Source organism: Camellia sinensis, chromosome 14 (assembly GCF_055761805.1).
Source record: "Camellia sinensis isolate YWXY chromosome 14, ASM5576180v1, whole genome shotgun sequence".
Lineage (NCBI taxonomy): Eukaryota > Viridiplantae > Streptophyta > Magnoliopsida > Ericales > Theaceae > Camellia > Camellia sinensis.
In genome coordinates, this window is record NC_138974.1 from 73,801,880 (window position 1) to 73,820,558 (window position 18,679).

Sequence of the window (18,679 nt, forward strand, 5' to 3'; positions counted from 1 at the left end):
CTGCCTCATTGCAGATATGCTTGTTCAATACTCCTTTTCTTCAATTTTGGCCCAAATCCAGCAGATAGAGCAAATTGACGCAATATCTCGGCCAGGTCAATGGATTTAAGTGGCGCTGCCAGCTGCGTATATCAAAGCCCCAAGCATACGCCTGAAAGTAAAACAAAGGAATAAAAAGTATTTCAGAATGAATAAACACAAAATCAAGCCACAATTGACAACAAGATAGAAGCAGCAACAAAAACCAACCACAGAACAAAGCTTACCCCTTCAACAATCTGTGGATGGCCAACTCCAGGATTGGCAGCAGTATTTTGATTCACTCCCAGCCCAATCGAAGAGGGTGTCCTTGCTACATCCTCAATATCTTTAATTATGGACCTTAGAAGAGCTACATGAATCTCCCCTAACAACCTTGGATCCTGAAAATAATAGGGAGCAGCTAAAACAATAAGATGAGAGTAAGGATAAAGCAAATAGTCTAAAGGCAAAATTAAACACAAGGATCTCAAGAGCTTACATAATCATGAAAAGCTTGAACAAATTCATCCAGCATAAATGGCCAAAGCACCAAAACGTCAGCAAAATTTATTAAAAATCTCCAGACCTAAAAATCAATTCACAGGTAAACAACATTAGAATGATCACAATTCCTCCATAAGCATCACCATTAGATCTAGTCCATATGTTGCTTGAAAAAATTGTAGTTCATTACGTTCAACTTGTTGAAAAATGTTCATATGTATGCCTTCCACTTATTTAACAATAAGGACTTTCATTATAATCACATGTTAATTTTTTTTTACAATAAAAGAATTATTTTGCAGTAACAAAGAAAAATTTGGTTATCCTTTCATTCAAGCTTGATGAAGCCACTATTGACAAGATACTTGGCATTCTGTTACGTGGACTCTTTAAAATACTTGTGGTGGACACTTGACACTTGGATAAGGGTATGTGTTATGTATCCAATACTTCTCATCGGATATTGCTTAGCAAGCATAAAAATCAATTCAATTTTGTTATAAATTTGTATTTAACAATATTATTATATGCATTTTTTGTTGCATGATTGCTATAAAATGAATAAATTGCTAAAATTTATGAAAGAAGTGAATTAACTGTTCAATTTGCCATCATCACCATGAGATGAATTACATACAAATCTTATGATCTTGCAGATTTTAACCTATCTAAACATTCAACCCACATAACAGTTCCAAGAAAGAAAAACAAAAGACAAGGCACAACATCCAATTAATATCATGACACTGCTTCTGAAAGAATTAGAAAACCAAATAGCAGTTGTGATGTAGTCCATCAATAGTTGGTTGTTCTCCATAACCACATTGATGACAAATCGAACACAATTTAAACAGATGAAATCAATGAGACCAATTACTGAAAGCACAATCTAGATCTCATAGTGCAGAGCAACACATCACCAAAAAACAATTACTGAAATAGAGATGAAATCACTAAGACCAATTTTTCAAAACACTGATCCAAATCATATTGTATAAATCACAAACAAAACAACTAACCTCTGATCGAAGAAGACAAAAAGTTCCAAATCGACGGAGATAAATCACAGAGGTGTGCTCAAAATCAAACTTCGAAATCGCAATCCCGAGATGAATCACCAACCAGATAAAGAATCGAAGAAGAATCATGGAGTAAGAGAGTGAAGAAGAATCAAGAGCCCTAAGGGCTTAAGACCTATATAGAGCCCTAAACAAAAGTATTCACTAAGCAAAACATTGATCCAACAGAACAACTAACCTCTGATCAAAGAAGACGAATAGTTCCAAATCCACGGAGATAAATCATGGAGTTGTGCTCAAAATCGAAGAAGAATCACCGAACTGAAGAAGAATCGAAGAAGAATCATTGAGTAAGTGACAAAAGAACAATCGATCCTCTGAGAGAAAGAGAGAGCAAAAGAAAGAGAGTGAGCCAGAGTGACGGCTGTGCTCAAAATAAGGTTTTCAAAATAAAGGTTTGGAGAGACAAAAGAGGGTGTGAAGAGAGATAGGATTTGGGGGCCATTTTCAAACATCTTGATTCACAAAACGGTACCGTTTTAATTAATAACAGATGCAACGTTTAAAAAACGCCGTTAATTATTAGAAAAAGTGACGTTTACTAAAACGTCATTAATTAAACAACGTTAAATCCCTAATTTCCTGTAGTGTTAACTAATAGTGAATAGTTTTAATTGTTTCATACATTTGATATTTTTAACTAATGTTGAAAATTTTGACATGACATGTTAACAAAATGCAAGTCAAATACAGACTAAAAATGTCACGATACAACAATACAAAATAATAAACAAGTTTAAATTAATATTAAGATAATGGAATGACTATTGTTTGATCCAATTTAACTATCAACTAAAAACGAGCCAAATTCTAAAATAATTATGATACAAATCCAAAATAACATGATATGAAAAGGATCCGTTCCGACTCGACCACCACCACTAATTTACAAGAAGAAGACAAAGCTTAGTATAATTTTATGAAAAATATTTGAAATCTTTAAAAATCTATCACAATTCAATTTAATGATATGATCTAACAAGTGTCAATTTTTAATTAATTATACATTCAATTATATGATACCCATCACATTTATGGGTTGGCCTATTTTGGCAATATGGTTAAACGCTAACTTTTTAATTTTTTTAAGTCATATCATCTTTATTTTTTTTACACATTCTTTTAAAAAAATAAAAAATAAACTTTCAACCTGGTTCCAAAATAATCAAAATTTAGGTCTCACACATTGTTATTCCAAGCATTAATAACAACAGAAATGAAAACACCCCACCCCCACAAACCCCACATATACATGTCAGAGATAAAAAAAATCAAAATCAAAATCAAAATAAAAAATACACATAACCAATCACAATCATTTAGGGTCATGGGTCCCCAAAGTACACACTCAAAATAAAAACCCGCACATCCAATAACAAGTTCAGTTTCGTTCATTCTCTATCACAGTCAGCAACAGCACATGTGAGATCACAGTTCGATCATCATCATCATCATCTCCAATCGAAACCTCTTTGATTTCTTCTTCTTCATCGAACCTCCACCACTTACGGCAGCGATTCGCTGTGGTTACACCTCCGCTTCCGGCGATTTCTGACGGTGATCACACAATCCATACGCCACTCAGGTCTGTCCAACTCTTCGATCTAAAAAACCTCTCTTCCATTGCCACCTGCTTCATCACTTTTCTCTCCATTATAAATGTTCAAGTTTCTGTTTTTATGTTATGTTCTCGTTTTTTTTTTTAAATTATTTTTAAATTTGATTACCATCTTGATTGAATTCCATACAATTCTAGGGCTCGCATTTTGGAAGTGCTTTTCTTGTGTTTGTTTGTTTGTTTGTTTGTTTTTTTGTTTCGAGTAACAACCTCTCTAATTAGATCTATGTAATGCTTTACTTTGTAGTTTAATTTAATAGCATTTAGCTCCCTGAATTTTGTGTGTAAAGGCTAAAGTAGCCTTCAAAAAGGTCAAAAATTTTCTTAGGCTTTAAACTATGGTTGTTTGAAAATAATTAGATACAAAGAAGGAGAATGTTAGGAACAATGGATCAATATGTTGCTAGGGTTTCTCCGAAGTTATCATGGTTTGTTGGAGTTCATCATGCTCCTACGGGTTTTGAGATTTGTGGAATTGTCGTAAAAGACACTAATTATTGTGCTTGGTTACCAGTTTTCAAAAACACTTTTCAGAAAATTCTACTTTCTTATTTTCCGTGTTTTTTTGTTTTTATTGAATTTTTTTAATATTTTGAGCAATTTTTTTAATTTTGGACATATCTAACATAAATATACCTAAAAAGTAAAAAAAAATTGAAAAAAACCTTTTAAATATTCACTAAATACCAAAAATACAAAAAAAAATACGAGAATTCAGTACATTTTTTGTATTTTTATGTATTTATTAATTTTTAAAATTATTTTTTCACAAATTTTTTACTTTTTAGATACATCTAAGTGAGGTGCATTTAAAAAAGTAAAAAAAAATATTTAAAATTTTAAAAATCTTCACTAAAAACAAAGAAACACAAAAACCAAAAAACTCAGTTTTCAAAAAACTTAACTCAAAAAACTCAAACCAAACACAGTGAATTAGATTGAAATTGTCCTCAAAGATATTTAAATTAGGGCTAATTTTAGGTTACTAAATATTTGAGAGATGGTTATCCTGCCCAATTGATGTTTTTAGTGCAATGATATGCTTCACATATGGTTCCTCAATTGGTCACTTCTATACCCTACTATATAAAAAATGAAAGGTTTAATCATTGTTAAATGCAAGTCATTAAAAAAAAAAAACAAAAAACTATACCAACCGGCAATATAAAATTTGCACCTCCACCTTCATTTATTTTATGAAAAATTAGTCTAAAGTCCTTGTCTCATTTTTAGTAATGGAAAAGGTCCACAATATTATTTTGTGAAGTCTAAAGTCTCTTGACCTCAACACCCATATATCACATAAAAATTTGATTCTTTGAAATCAAACTTCATTCCTCTCTCTCTCTCTCTCTCTCTCTCTCTCTCTCTACCGTTGCTGCCCGATTTGCAGTCGCTGCCGACCACCACCTGTCGATGTCATGCTTCTCTCACTCTTATGTCACCGATCTCCTTCCTCTCTCTCTCTCCCTCTCTCTTCTTCATCTTCTCTCTCAAAACCCTAGCACTGCCTTTGACAGAAATTCTGACAGCTTTAAGTACCAGAGGAAGTGCCACAAGCTCACTCTTGGCTTGGCCATTGAGAGGCTCGGGCAGATCAAGATGCGGATCGACCTCAGCAATGGTGATGGTGGTGGTGATATTTCTGTTGTTATGGTGGGAGGAGATGAGTTTGAGATACTGTTAAAATTTACCATCACCTACCACCAATTTACCATCACCTACCACCACCTACTCCTCACCTACTACACTCACCCTCTCCTATATAATGAGCCACCCACCATTTGTAATATACACAATAACATATATAAATCAATAATACAATTCTCTATTTCTCTTTATACATTAAATTTCTACATGGTATCAGAGCTATAGGTTAGCTCTTGGTGATCTTCACCTTCCGGCGAGCGGCAACCTTGCCTTCACCGCCCGCCGGACCCCAACCGTGCCAATTGAAACCTCCAACACATACCTCCTCGCCTTTCACCTTGGTCTCTGCAACCTCACTCTGTAAAATCACCACCTCCATCGGCGTCGTCCAAGTCGGCAACGGCAGCTTCGGCAGCTACCCTTCTTCCATCCAAGTCTCCTAGCCGTTCGATGGCGGCCTCGCCTCGAGACCAGGTCGTTCGGAAGCAGAACAACAATCCGTTGTCAAATCTCCCGAAGAGGACCTGTATGTGCTCGCCGACGAATCATCCGGGATCGTTCCGGTGTAATCTTCACAAGAATTGCAACATCTCTGCCACCCTCACCTTCCTTCATATGGTGGACGCAGACCAAGTACCACAGGTCTCTCTTCTTTGTCGAGATCAGCCTCCTTCAATTTCAAGGATTTGTGTGTCAAACGAAGGAGAAAAGAAGAGTGAAGGGAAGTCTCCTTCACTAAAATGGAAAGCTCAATCTGGAAATAGACAGACAAGCAAACATGATTTTTTGCAGTTCATTGATGATTGGCAAGAGACAAGAACATTAACAACTTCACTAGAGAGAGTTGAATCCTGGATTTTCTCTAGGATAGTTGAGTCAATTTGGTGGCAGACCTTGACCCCTCATATGCAATCTCCAGTTGAGGATTTGAATATCACTAAAACCATTGGAAGGATATGCCGACCTGCCTTGGGAGACCAGCAACAAGGCAACTTTTCGATTGACCATTGGAAAAATGCTTTCCAAGATGCTTTCAAAGGACTTTGTCCAGTTCGCTTGCCGTACCAGATCAGATACTATAGCTCTCTGGGAAGGCTTGCAATTGCCGTACCAGATGAGATTGATTGGGATTTTGCCGGAAAGAAGAGGCCCCTTGTGGTATTCCAGGAGGGTACTGGGTTGGTTTTGGACTAACTCAGTGAGGATTGCTGCGAGATCCGCCTTGAAGATCCACTCCTCCAACCTACGATGGTTTCCTTATCGACTTGGTTTCGATACATAGCCCACGACCTTGAGTTCTCTGTCTGTCTCTCTAGTCCCTTTCTCTCCACTAGACCCACTTTCATCATATTCATTATTCCCCTTGTTCCCCACTCTCTCAGTATATATATATATATATAAAACCCATTTTACTTTTCTTTATTTTATTTTATCACAAAAAAAAAAAATAAATAAATAAATAAATAAATAAATAAATAAAAGTCATAAAAAAAATAAAAAAATCAACTCCACTCACCTTTGAATTTTCATTCCCCAGACACCCATGTGGGCTTGTCCCCTCTCTCTTCCGTTTGATTTCAACTTCAATATTTTTATTTATTTTCTCTCACTCACTTTTAATCTCTTTCAAATATCTCTCTACAATAATATCTCTTTCTCAAATAATCCATCCAAAAATATTTTTTTTTGTAGGACCCGACCAAACACATTTAACTCTGGAACCAACCCATGTGCACTTTCTTTTATTCTACTTTTTGGTCCATCATTCCACCACCTCCCTTCTTTTCTTTTTCCTAAACCATCTTTTTGTCCCACCGCCCAAATTTTATTTTTTATTATAAAACTTAATTGGTGCTCTATTTTTTATTCATTATTATATATTCATCATCACCATGCTTATCCTTTCATCACTATCTCCATACTTTTTTATTATTCGATTCCCTTACTTTTCAAAACAAAAAAAAAAAAAAAAACATTCATCATTCCACAAACTCATTTTATTCATGTCGGGGCTCACCCCGATCCCCATTTTACATCAAAAAAAAAAAAAACCAAAAAATAAAAATAAAAATAAAAATAAAAATAAAATGAAAAAATAACAAAACAATCACACCCACAGTGGGATTTTTTCTTCTCTACTCTGCAGCCGGTCTCTTTTTCTTGCCTCCGTCTTGGACGGCCCTTGACGGTGTTGCCTCCGTGTTTCCTAGACCACCAAGCATGTTGCCTCCTCCCTGCTCCTCCACTACAGCATATGGTGGACCTCCAAATCGGAACATCACGGTGGCCTTCCGCTTCAGCTCCTTGTTTTCTGCCTTTAGCACACTTATCTCTGCTCGCGCATCCTTATACATGCGTTGGAGCAGAGCCAGCTGGGAGTTTAACTGTTGCACCTCATTTGTCCTGCTCTGCAGCCGGTGCGACAAGTTTGTGACCGCAGTCATAGTTTACACACATGACTTCAGAGTATATTGATTGGCTTCAATATCAGTTTGCACCGCCATTTTTTGCTGCACCGACCGCATCGGAAAGTTCAACGGAGCAAACACAGAGGTGTTTGGTTGAGGTTCACTGGCCACCGCACCAGTTCTCTCTCTTGTTGACTCGTTGAGATCTGGAAAGAGAGTGAGCAGACTACGGGACGAAGAGGCCATTTTCTGGGCAACCGAGTATTACAGAGTGTTTCAAGATTTGCAGCTCTTAGAGCCACTCTCTCAGCAAAAGGAACTATCTCTCTCAGCAACACGAAGAGTTTTTTCAGAGTTTTTTAGCGGGTTTTCTGCCTCTGCCTCAGCCTCCGTCTTGGTTAAATAGCCGAGGCAGCCACGCGTATCGCGCGCCACTTGACACCAGACGACAAACGAGCGCGCCAGCCAAGGCACTCACGTGCCTCGCCATCATGTCCGGCACATCTTTTTATAACTTGGGCTCGCCTTTTGATGGCACGCCTTTTGAAAAATTAGGCACACCTTTTGAGGGTGCGACTTTTTAGGGGTCCGACAAAACTCTGTAAACTGTCCTGACATTGATTCCGGTTAGCTCCTTTATGGGTCCGACAAGACTCTGTAAACTATCCCGACATTGATTCCGGTTAGTTTCTACAAGGGTCCAGCAAGACTCCGTAAACTGTCACAACAACTGTCACAACAGTGTCTGTTACAACGGTCCGACATGACCCCGTAACCTGTCTTCTACATCGGTCCGACATGACCCCATAAACTGTCTTCTACATCGGTCTGACACGACCACACAGTGTCTGCTATAACGGTCCGACATGACCCCATAAACTGTCTTCTACATGGTTATGACACCCCCATACAGTGTCCTCTACAACGTTATGACACCACCATCCAATGTCTTCACCAATGGTCTGACACGACCATACAGTGTCTCTTATCCTCTTTTATTTTTATGTATTTTCTTGTTTTGTTACTCTCTCCAAACTCAAGTTGGTTAGTTTCTATCCTCCTTGAGTTTGCGGGGGGCTGTTAAAATTTACCATCACCTACCACCAATTTACCATCACCTACCACCACCTACTCCTCACCTACTCCTCACCTACTACACTCACCCTCTCCTATATAATGAGCCACCCACCATTTGTAATATACACAATAATATATATAAATCAATAATACAATTCTCTATTTCTCTTTATACATTAAATTTCTACAGATACCTTACCAAGAACCTCCTGAGATCAAATATATATATGACTTAGTTGAGCTCCAATCTGGATTTTTGGTACTAAAAATATGCCTTAATTGAGGCTAAAGAAGTTGGTGAATTTTGTTATCTTTTGTTTGAAAGTCTTTGAATTTGACTATGGCATACCGATGGTATTCGTACTCTCTCCGATCTTAACCGTGTACGGATGGCTCTAGTATTCGTCCTCTCTTCTTTTATTAATAATTTGAACTTCATATTTCATATGTATATATATATGTATAATCTGTGTGTTGATGATTTGAGTGATTTGTATAGATATCATCATTACCAGGTTCATGGTGATAATATATACTCCCTCTGTCCCAAAATATTAGTCCCTTATTCCATTTTTCATTGTCCCAAAATATTAGTCCCTTGTTAAAATGTACCAAAACCTACCACTACACCTACTCCACCCACTTCACCTACTCTCCACCTACTCCTCACCTACTACACACTCACCCTCTCCTATATATAGGAATCATTGTAAACATAACAAATATTTATCAATAATACATCTATTTCTTACACGGTATCAGAGCAATAAGATTTAGGCCTATACTCCTTTCTTTCCGGCGGGCAACCGGCCGGCAACCTTGCCTTCGCTGCCCGCTGGAGTTTTTCAACACATACCACAAACACATACCAGAAACTCTTCTTTCTTTGTTTCCTCATCTTCATCACTCTCAGTTTCCTTCTTCGAAGCCTCACAACAATGTTGTATCTTCTGCGTTTCATCCCACCACGAGCGTCAAGGCGCTTCTCGCATGCCCTGTTTGTACCAATTCAATGAACCCTCCTATACACCAGGTCTTCAATTGTTTTGGTCAGTATTTCTGTCTCCATTTTTTGAAGCTTTTCAGCTTGGGATGGCTCCTGTTTATATGGCGTTTCTGCGGTTCATGGGAGATGAGACAGACGCTCGAAGCTACATTTGATTCCGGTTAGCTTTTCCAAGGGTCCGACAAGACTCTGTAAACTGTCCCGACATTGATTCCGGTTAGCTTTTCCAAAGGTCCGACAAGACTCTGTAAACTGTCCCGACATTGATTCCGGTTAGCTCCTTCATGGGTCCAACAAGACTCTGTAAACTGTCCCGACATTAATTCCGGTTAGCTCCTTCATGGGTCCGACAAGACTCTGTAAACTGTCCCGACATTGATTCCGATTAGCTCCTTTATGGGTCCGACAAGACTCTGTAAACTGTCCCGACATTGATTCCGGTTAGTTTCTACAAGGGTCCAGCAAGACTCCGTAAACTGTCACTGTCACAACATTGTCTGCTACAACGGTCCGACATGACCCCATAAACTGTCTTCTACATCGATCTGCCATACCCATACAGTCTTCTACAACGGTCTGACACGACCATACAGTGTCTCCTATCCTTTTTTTATTTTATGTATTCGTCTATTTTCTTGTTTTGTTAGTCTCTCCAAACTCAAGTTGGTTAGTTCCTATCCCCCTTGAGTTTGCGGGGGGCTGTTAAAATGTACCAAAACCTACCACTACACCTACTCCACCCACTTCACCTACTCTCCACCTACTACACACTCACCCTCTCCTATATATAGAAATCATTGTAAACATAACAAATATCTATCAATAATACATCTATTTCTTACATCCCTCTTTATAAATCAAGTACAAAAATAATATAAATTTCCTATTTTGCCCTTCTTTTAAATTAATAAACAATTTAAAAAGTACAATTATGACATTGATATTCCCAAAAAATGTACTATCAAAAGGGTAATTTTGGAAAACCAACTTTTTTTAAATGTAATAAGTGTACTACCAAAAAAAGTTGGATTCCCCAAAAAGGACCAATATTTTGGGACGGACAGAGTATATGTATATTCATATTCATCTTTTGGATTCATAAATTAGGTGGTGTTGTTGCTGATTTAGGTTTCCTTTATGCTACAAAATCGACCTCTAAAATCCAGAGAATTTCTTTGAAAAGCCAAACGAGAGAGATGAAGAGGGTGGTGGTGGTGGTGGTGGTGGTGGTGGGTTTTGAAGGAGTGAGTTTCAAAGAAATTCAATTCATAATTTTTCAATCTAAGCTCTACACAATTTTAATAATTGGGGGCAAGTAATTAATTTTTGTGTGGGGTTCACTTTTGAATCATCCTCAATTTCATAATTTTCTCTGAAATTAAGAGAATTTCTCTAAAAAGTTAGAGGAGAGAGATGAAGATGAGGGGGGTGATGGTGGTGGTGGTGATGGGTTCTAAAGAAATTCACTTCATAATTTTTCAATCTAAACTCTATCCAATTTTAATAATTGGGGGCAAGTAATTAATTTTTGTGTGGGGTTCACTTTTGAATCGACCTCAATTTCATAATTTTCTCTGAAATCAAGAAAATTTCTCTAGAAAGCTAGAAGAGAGAGATGAAGATGAAGGGGGTGGTGGTGGTGGTGGTGGTGGTGGTGGTGGGTTCTAGAGAAATTCACTTCATAATTTTTCAATCTAAACTCTATCCAATTTTAATAATTGGGGGCAAGTAATTAATTTTTATGTGGGGTTCACTTTTGAATCGACCTCAATTTCATAATTTTCTCTGAAATCAAGAGAATTTCTCTAGAAAGCTAAAGGAGAGAGATGAAGATAAGGGTGGTGGTGGTGGGTTCTAGAGAAATTCACTTCATCTTTTTCAATCTAAGCCAGATGAGAGATGAAGACGACACTACAACAAAAAAAGATTTTTACAGCACCAAATGCACGTCATGAAAACGATTCTACAACGTACAAAGTAAAGCCGTGTTATGACTAGTCATGGAAAGTCATTCACTTAAACAACATGCCGTAGTACACCGTTAAAAACCCTTTCACAGCGGATTTTGTGCGTCATGTTTAATTTTTCTACAACTACTTTTGCATGCCGTTAAAAACCCTTTAACAGCGAATCTTGTGCGCTATGTTTTATTTTTCTACAACTACTTTTGCAGGCTGTTAGTTCCTGGGCAATTCACAACTCTTATTGCTTGTCGTAAAATATATAATACAAAGACCTATTATGCCTACCTTGAAATATGTAGTATTTTCTTTTTTTTTTAATTCAGCAATTTCTATTTGACTTGTTTTGTACAATCTAACAAACATTACAAACAAGTTTCACAAAACATCAATCAACAACCAAAATATTGTTTCAACCTATGAAGCACGGACACGGACACGGACACGGCAATTTTCAAAAAATGGGGACACGGACACAGCGGGGGACACGGCGAATTTTATTTTATTTATTTTATATATTTTTATGTGTTATGTAGATTCATATTATATTCATACCAGTTAGGGTATTCATACCAATCAGTGTACGTTTATATTAGATTCATATTACATTCAAAGTGATATGTCAGTCACGCCATTGATGAGCAAAAAAGAAACTGATTTTATTGAAGTTAGGGAAGGACATCCCCGATTACGAGACCAAAAAAAAAAACAACAAAAAATCCAAAAATACAAAAAAAAAAAAAAAAAAAAAAAGAAAAACAAGCAGCCCAGAAAACAAAAGAAAAAAAAAAAGAAAAAAAGAGAGATCTCTTGTTTTGTTTCCGATGACGACTACATGCCGACTTCACTAACTCGGCTCTTCCGCCAAACTCTTCTTTTTTTTGCCGTTGACCCTTGAAGGCCTTGCCTCAGTGCTTACAGGACCATCGAGAGGGTTGACTCCCTATTGGTCGTCAAAAGCAAAATACGAAGGTGCTCTAAATCAGGCCATGACGGTGGCCTTTCGTTTCAACTCTTTGTTTTCCGCCTTTAGCGCGCAAATCTCTGCTCGCACATCTTTGTACATGCATTGGAGTAGAGAGAGTTGGGAGTTCAACTGTTGTACCTCACTTGCCCTATTCTGTAGCCGATGAAACAACTTGGAGACCGCAGTCATTGTCTCCATGCAAGACTTCAACGTATAATGGTTAGCCTCAATGTCAAATTGAGCTGCCGTTATTTGCTCGATTGATAGCATAGGAAAGTTAAGAGGAGCAAAAGTAAGAACAGGGGTACTCAATCCAACATAACTTATGGGATCGTTCAGGTCCAGAAACAAAGTACGGGGACGAGATGAGGAGGCCATATGTTAGAGGTGAGAGATGTAAAAGAAAGAAAAAGAGTCACAAAGAAATAGCAGAGAACAGACTAGTTTTGGCAACCTTTCTACTTCACTCAGTCTCTCTATTCTGTCTCTCGATGAGGAAGAAAAAGGAGAAGAGAGTGATGAAGAAGAAAGAGATGAAAGAGAATGAGAAGTGAGTGATTAAGTAGAAGACAGAAGATACTGATTCAGAAGAAGGCAGAAAAGAAAAAGACAAAGAAAAAAAGAGAGCCGAGGCAATCAGTAATCGAGGAGGTCTGCTTTTGTCGGCCAATCGACGCAAGAGTAAGGCCACGTGTCAAACGCGGTTTTCGAACGAAGAGAGAGACGCAAGAGAGCCTACTGAATAAAGCATTCTAGCTATCTCACTATTTAATATTTCCACAGTGGCTTATCATTTTTAGCATCAAAGGCAGATTGTGTGTTATTGGCAGAATTTGAACTAAACATTTTTCCTATTAATTAACATTAACATTAACATTAGAAGGATTAAAAAAAAAAAAAAGAGTTTACATACTGTATATATAGATATAACCTATAATTATTTTTTTTTTTTAACTACAGTTTTAGTTTTAGATATATAAACAACTCTTACATATATATAAATTTATATATAAACGTATAAAGAAATAAAAATCAAAATAATTCTTACATATATATATATATATATAAACATATAAAAAAAATAAAAAGAGACTGAAACAACTTGATCGGAGGTCTTCGATCGACTTCGGAGGGCTTCGATCTACTTCGCAGGGTTTCGACTGAGAAAAAGAGCTTCAATCAACTTCAGAGGGCTTCGACTGAGAGAGGAAGAGCTTCGATCGACTGAGAGAGGAAGAGCTTCGATCGACTGAGAGAGAGAGGGCTTCGACTCAGAAGGTCTTCGCAGGTTGACTATTTCTTCATTCTCAGTTTTTACTTTTTAAATATTACACTTCGACCCCAAATAAATATAACAAATTCAAAAAAGAGCCCCGTCGTGTCCCATACCGTGTCCTAATATGGACACACATGTCCCCGCCGTGTCCCCTTCCAAAAAAAAACATTAAATTAAAGGAACACGTCATCTGGCGTGTCCCGTACATGTCCCCGGCGTGTCCGCGTGTCGGACATTGCCACGGCACCAATTTTGGAGTGCCCGTGCTTCATATGTTTCAACCATCAAAAAGAAACTATATCCATATATGAGTTATAAACATTCAACAATCTTCTATACATTCCAAACATCCAAAAACTAACCTTAATTCAAAACCACCCAAAAAAACCTATCCTTAATTTCTAGTTGTCCAAAAAATTCTAAACCATCCAAAAACTATATCATATACAAGTTTTTAAACAAAATCCCAAACTATCCACCATGTTAGAGTTTCTAAACTATCCAAAACTATCAAAGTCATATAAAAAACTATCCATAGATATTAGAATTTCTACTCAAAGTCAAAGCTGATGAAATGGTTTGGCCAAGCAACAGTGCTTACAATAGCATCCTCAAGCACAAACATCTCATGATTAGAACGAAACAATAGTGCATTGACTTTGACATGCTTAACCCACACTTTCCAACACCCAGGGCCAAGAGGCACGTGATGTACCAATTGTTTAAAATCTGTTGATGCAATTGTGCCTTCCACAACCACCATCTTTGTCCCATCCCAATTCAACAATTTGCATTTGGTATTGTCCAAGTTAGATCCACCATTTCCAATTTCATTCTCATCATGCTACTATCATGAAAACAAACATATAATAAGCAAATGAATTGAAGACAAAATTTTAATAATGCCATAGAAAATTTATCCAAATGTCTTCATTTTTACTGCCTTTGCTGTTTTCGTCACCCTAAAAAAATTGTAATACAATATTAAGTTATATTTGTTTACTCCAAAATTTAGTAGATGATGTGGGATCCATATGCAAAATTGACAAAAAAACTCTTGAGTAGAAGCAAGCAAACAAAAGTACAAACATAACAAAAATTTAGGTAAGTAATAATGCCATACAAAATTTACCCAAATATTTTCTTGTGAGTGCATCCTATGTTCACCACCTCTGTGCACCCTATGTTCACCACTTGCACTGTTTTCCTTACCCTAAAAAATTTGTAATACAATAGTAAAAAGTATTTGTTTACTCAAATTTAATATATAGATGATGGGATCCATATGCAAAAATGACAAAAGCTTGAATAGAAAAGGAAGCAAGCAAAAGTACAAGCATGAGAAATGTGCAAGTTTACCTGCATTTCTCTATGAGAATGTTTCTTGCCATTTGTTCCTTTGCTTGGCTCCTACTAGTTGTAATTAATTTGTTTTAAAAATTTTGTGAAATATCCTTTTATAAAAATCTTGCTATATATGAAAACAAAGCAACATATTACAAAAGCAACATAGCAACAGGCCCAAAATTCACAGCAGCACACACAGCAACAGCAGCCCACTCCTAACTAACAGCAGCAACAGCCAAACAGCAACACAATAAAGGAACCAACACCCAAAATTCACAGCAGTAGGCATTAACCAACACCCAAAATGTAATTTACATTCTGAGATCATCAACACCCCCCCGCAAATGTGGCCAGAATCCCCTCCATGAGTGGCCCAAACACATGTATAATACTATCCAATAGTTGTTTAAATTCAAGACCATAATTGGTTTGCTCTGATACCATGTTAATTACAAGCTAGTCCAAAAGTTAAATATTCTAAAAGCATGACTCAATCATCAATCACGTAATATGCAAAGGAAGATATTCAAGACAAGTAACCAGAGTTGTATAAATAAGAAGCACTGGGCAAGGTATGGACTCAGTTAACTGTTTCAAACTCAACAAGATCTCACAGATAGCCAGTAAGCTAAGAGGCCTTTGCTAAAGTTGAAACCCAGCTACTTGTCACTTGAATTCTTGCATTAAGGTTATCCAACATGATAAATTACTAAGAGTGAACCATAATTAGGAAGTGAGTGTGCGAGGGTTTGTGAAGGAAACCTCTGCATTCTGCAAAGAACTGGTTGATAGAATATTCCCCATGCCCTAAGAGCAACTCCAACCATGCTCTTCATTTTTTGCTAGCTAAAGTACAAAAATAGTACACTCTTATCTAATTGCTTTAGCTAATGTGTTCTCCAACCACACTCTTTATTTTAGCTAATCATTCAAACTAACTTAACCAATTTTTAAAACAAAAAAATACTAATTGTTGATATTTTACTAATGTAAATTTGCAATAATATTTCTTTAACATGTTTAACAAATAATTTTTTTTTTTTACTAATTCAACCATTAATAAGTAAGTAGCTGCCCACAACCCAAACCATACCCAAGAGAGATGACATTTTACTTGAAATAAAAATTCCACAATTGAGATTTTCCTTATATATTGTGCTAAACTAATACATGAAATTCTTGGTGATATTGAGAATCAATAACATTTTTGTGCTCAAAGTCTTCAAACTCCAACAGATTCTATTGATGTTTTGTTTCTCTTCTTTTAGTCATGATGAATAAAAGACTTCCACAACAGAACAAGAAGAAGTTCAAGGATTAATGCACACAAAGGACAATGGCCTTTCAAGGCTCAAGAAGATTAAAAGATTTGGAGGGCTTCAAAAAGGAACACCTGAAAGTAGGCATGGAAAGGTCCATGAATCTATAATCCCAAAAATTCTCTTATTCCGCTCCATTCACACACTCCAAAAGCAGACACAACATGGCTAACTAATGAGTACCTAGCAATTGGACGGTATCAAGTTCTACATTAATATTAGCAATATGGCAGCAACCAAGAAGCTAATAGGTTGAACACCAAAGCATATTTTAAAAATTGCAAGCAAGGATTTAATACTAACAACAAGGATTTATATATTATTGCATTTTTTCAATTACTAGAATTGCAAATTGAAACATTATGGTAGTGTTTATATGCATGTGACTTTGTTATATTCAGAAATATCAGATTTGATATATCTATCACAGCTAATGAGTATAACCAACTAATGAGAGTATATGTGTACATATAACTATCACAGCAACTAACATAGTTTTCCAGGTGTAATATGAGGACTAATCATAATGTAGTTATGTCTTGGTTTCTAATCTAGTCACTAGTAGCAGGGGAGAAGAGTTTATTGTACTAATATGGTGGCAGAAGATGGAAATTGAACATGTTTCTAGTTATGATCATTGGAAGCAATAGTTCAATTGTATTTTACACCTTTGCTGTATTTTTTTTTTTTTAATCTATATTTATGTTATGTGCTGGAAATTGAACCATTTTAGTATTACCTTTGCAGATAATTTTTTTAATATGTAGATGATGGATATTTGGTCCTTTTAATTCAAATTCCAAACTTGAAGTACTTGCATTCTGCAATTTTAGTTGGTATTTTATATGGCAAATGCTACAAATTCTGATAGTCTCATAAACACTCACAAGGTTAGGCCTAAACTAAATATGCAAATTGTTTTCTTTCTGAAGATCCATTGAGAAGTGCCATGCACAAAAAATTCAAAGTTAGGAAAATGGTTGCTGACTATATAATGCAAATCTTTGTTTCTGTGGCATTTAAGCAAAAACCATATGCTCAATTTTATCACCACCCAGAACAAGTTCTTTAAGCATATTAGCATGCTTTTTCTCTATACTAGTCATCTTCAATCTCCAAAGATTAACCAACTTATCTATATTGATTTAAGCAACAAAATTTGTGTATACATCCCAATAATAGCATACGATTCAGAGACTCCAACAGGTTTTGGCTCTATGAAACCTACAAGGAAAGTTTGATTATACAGATGGCCCTAAATCCTTCTCTAGGATAAACAACAATCATATTGGAGGGTGACACCACAAGCTCCAACAGCTCCATATACAACACTGATTTGTTAAACATTCCATATCTCAGATCTCTCGCACTAATTTCTATTAGCTTATTTCAAACATATCAATTAGTCGTGGTAAAAATTGTGTAACCTCCCCAGACAAAAAACAAAGAGACCAAGGACATTTGAGAGAGACAAAGAGAGATTGATCTGAGAGAGACAGAGAGAGATTGATCTGAGACAGACCGAGTATACCAGAGATGGAAGACGGCGACGGAAGGCAGGGAGTCGACCTACAAATTCTTCACTTCCTCTTGTAACTATTCTCGCTATGTAAGCAAAGAAACTAACCGAATAAAATGGAGCGAGAGAGAGAGAGAGAGAGAGAGGGAAGGGGGACTCTGAACATACCTCAAGAACGAAACCCTTCCCCTTCGAACCGTCGATCGTTGTCGTCACAGAACCAGTCTCACTGCCAGAGGGAGCGCACCGTTCCAGATTGAAATCTTGCGCCGCTGAACCAGTCTCCCTTTCGAACCCTCTCTTTTCTTCCTCTCTTCTATTATCCGATTTACAGCTTTCTGTGTTGCTTTTAGAACCCAATTAGAAGCCAAACAGTGTGTATTTTGATATTAAAAAAAAATTCCTGCCGCTTGATTTTTTAGTCATTGGCGCCAAATCCTATTTTATTTTGGCGCCTAATATTTTTGGATCATACAATTCACGACATAAATGGTGTGTCGTGAAACATGAAATAGAGGAGTGATAGAAACCCCTCCAATCACTACTCTCACCACCTCACACACATGTGACAGGTAGTGATTGGAGGACAAGAGAAATAAAAAAAATATATATATATCTAACTAATGAGAGAGAGGGGGTGGGAAAAAATGGGGTCTTAGACATTTTTGAATGAAATATGTTTAATGACTGACATATGTGTGACGTGTATAGTTTATATATTAATGGCATGTCATTTGCATGTTATAAGAAGTTTTATTATTTACAGTTATTATTGTAAATCGTAAAAAAATCATAATTATTAGTATTCACGGCATACGCAATAAACATGCCGTGGTTATAAAATTATTTATGACATGCAAAAAAAAGAAAATCGTAAAAGTGAGAAATCACGGCTTGCATTTACTATATGTCGTTGATGTGAAGTCC

At 36.6% G+C, this 18,679-nt stretch overlaps 1 protein-coding gene across 24 annotated transcripts; it reads right to left on the reverse strand.

Annotated features, from left to right (window-relative positions):
• Positions 1-14: 14 nt before the first annotated feature.
• Positions 15-18,156, reverse strand: LOC145807386 (homeobox-DDT domain protein RLT1-like). Of its 24 annotated transcripts, none has more exons than XM_082905437.1 (9): positions 17,921-18,156; positions 17,765-17,802; positions 16,308-16,416; positions 14,927-14,977; positions 14,700-14,780; positions 14,169-14,411; positions 521-607; positions 267-422; positions 15-151 (listed from the first exon to the last, which is right to left on the reverse strand). In XM_082905437.1, the coding sequence occupies exons 4-9, from the start codon at positions 14,930-14,932 to the stop codon at positions 41-43; spliced, it is 684 nt and encodes a 227-aa protein (XP_082761563.1). In that variant the 5' UTR covers positions 14,933-14,977; positions 16,308-16,416; positions 17,765-17,802; positions 17,921-18,156; the 3' UTR covers positions 15-40. The 24 variants fall into 24 exon arrangements, with proteins under 24 accessions (XP_082761563.1, XP_082761557.1, XP_082761565.1 ...); XM_082905431.1 differs by having other exon boundaries at positions 17,765-17,811; XM_082905439.1 differs by having other exon boundaries at positions 17,765-17,829.
• Positions 18,157-18,679: the final 523 nt, after the last annotated feature.

Bases quoted from the DNA above. Each gene is read 5' to 3' on its own strand.
- LOC145807386 (XM_082905444.1), bottom strand. The intron at 423-520 runs GTAAGCTCTTGA...TATTATTTTCAG, and splicing joins TTCAAGCTTTTCATGATTAT to GATCCAAGGTTGTTAGGGGA. The intron at 152-266 runs GTAAGCTTTGTT...TTTTACTTTCAG, and splicing joins ATCCACAGATTGTTGAAGGG to GCGTATGCTTGGGGCTTTGA.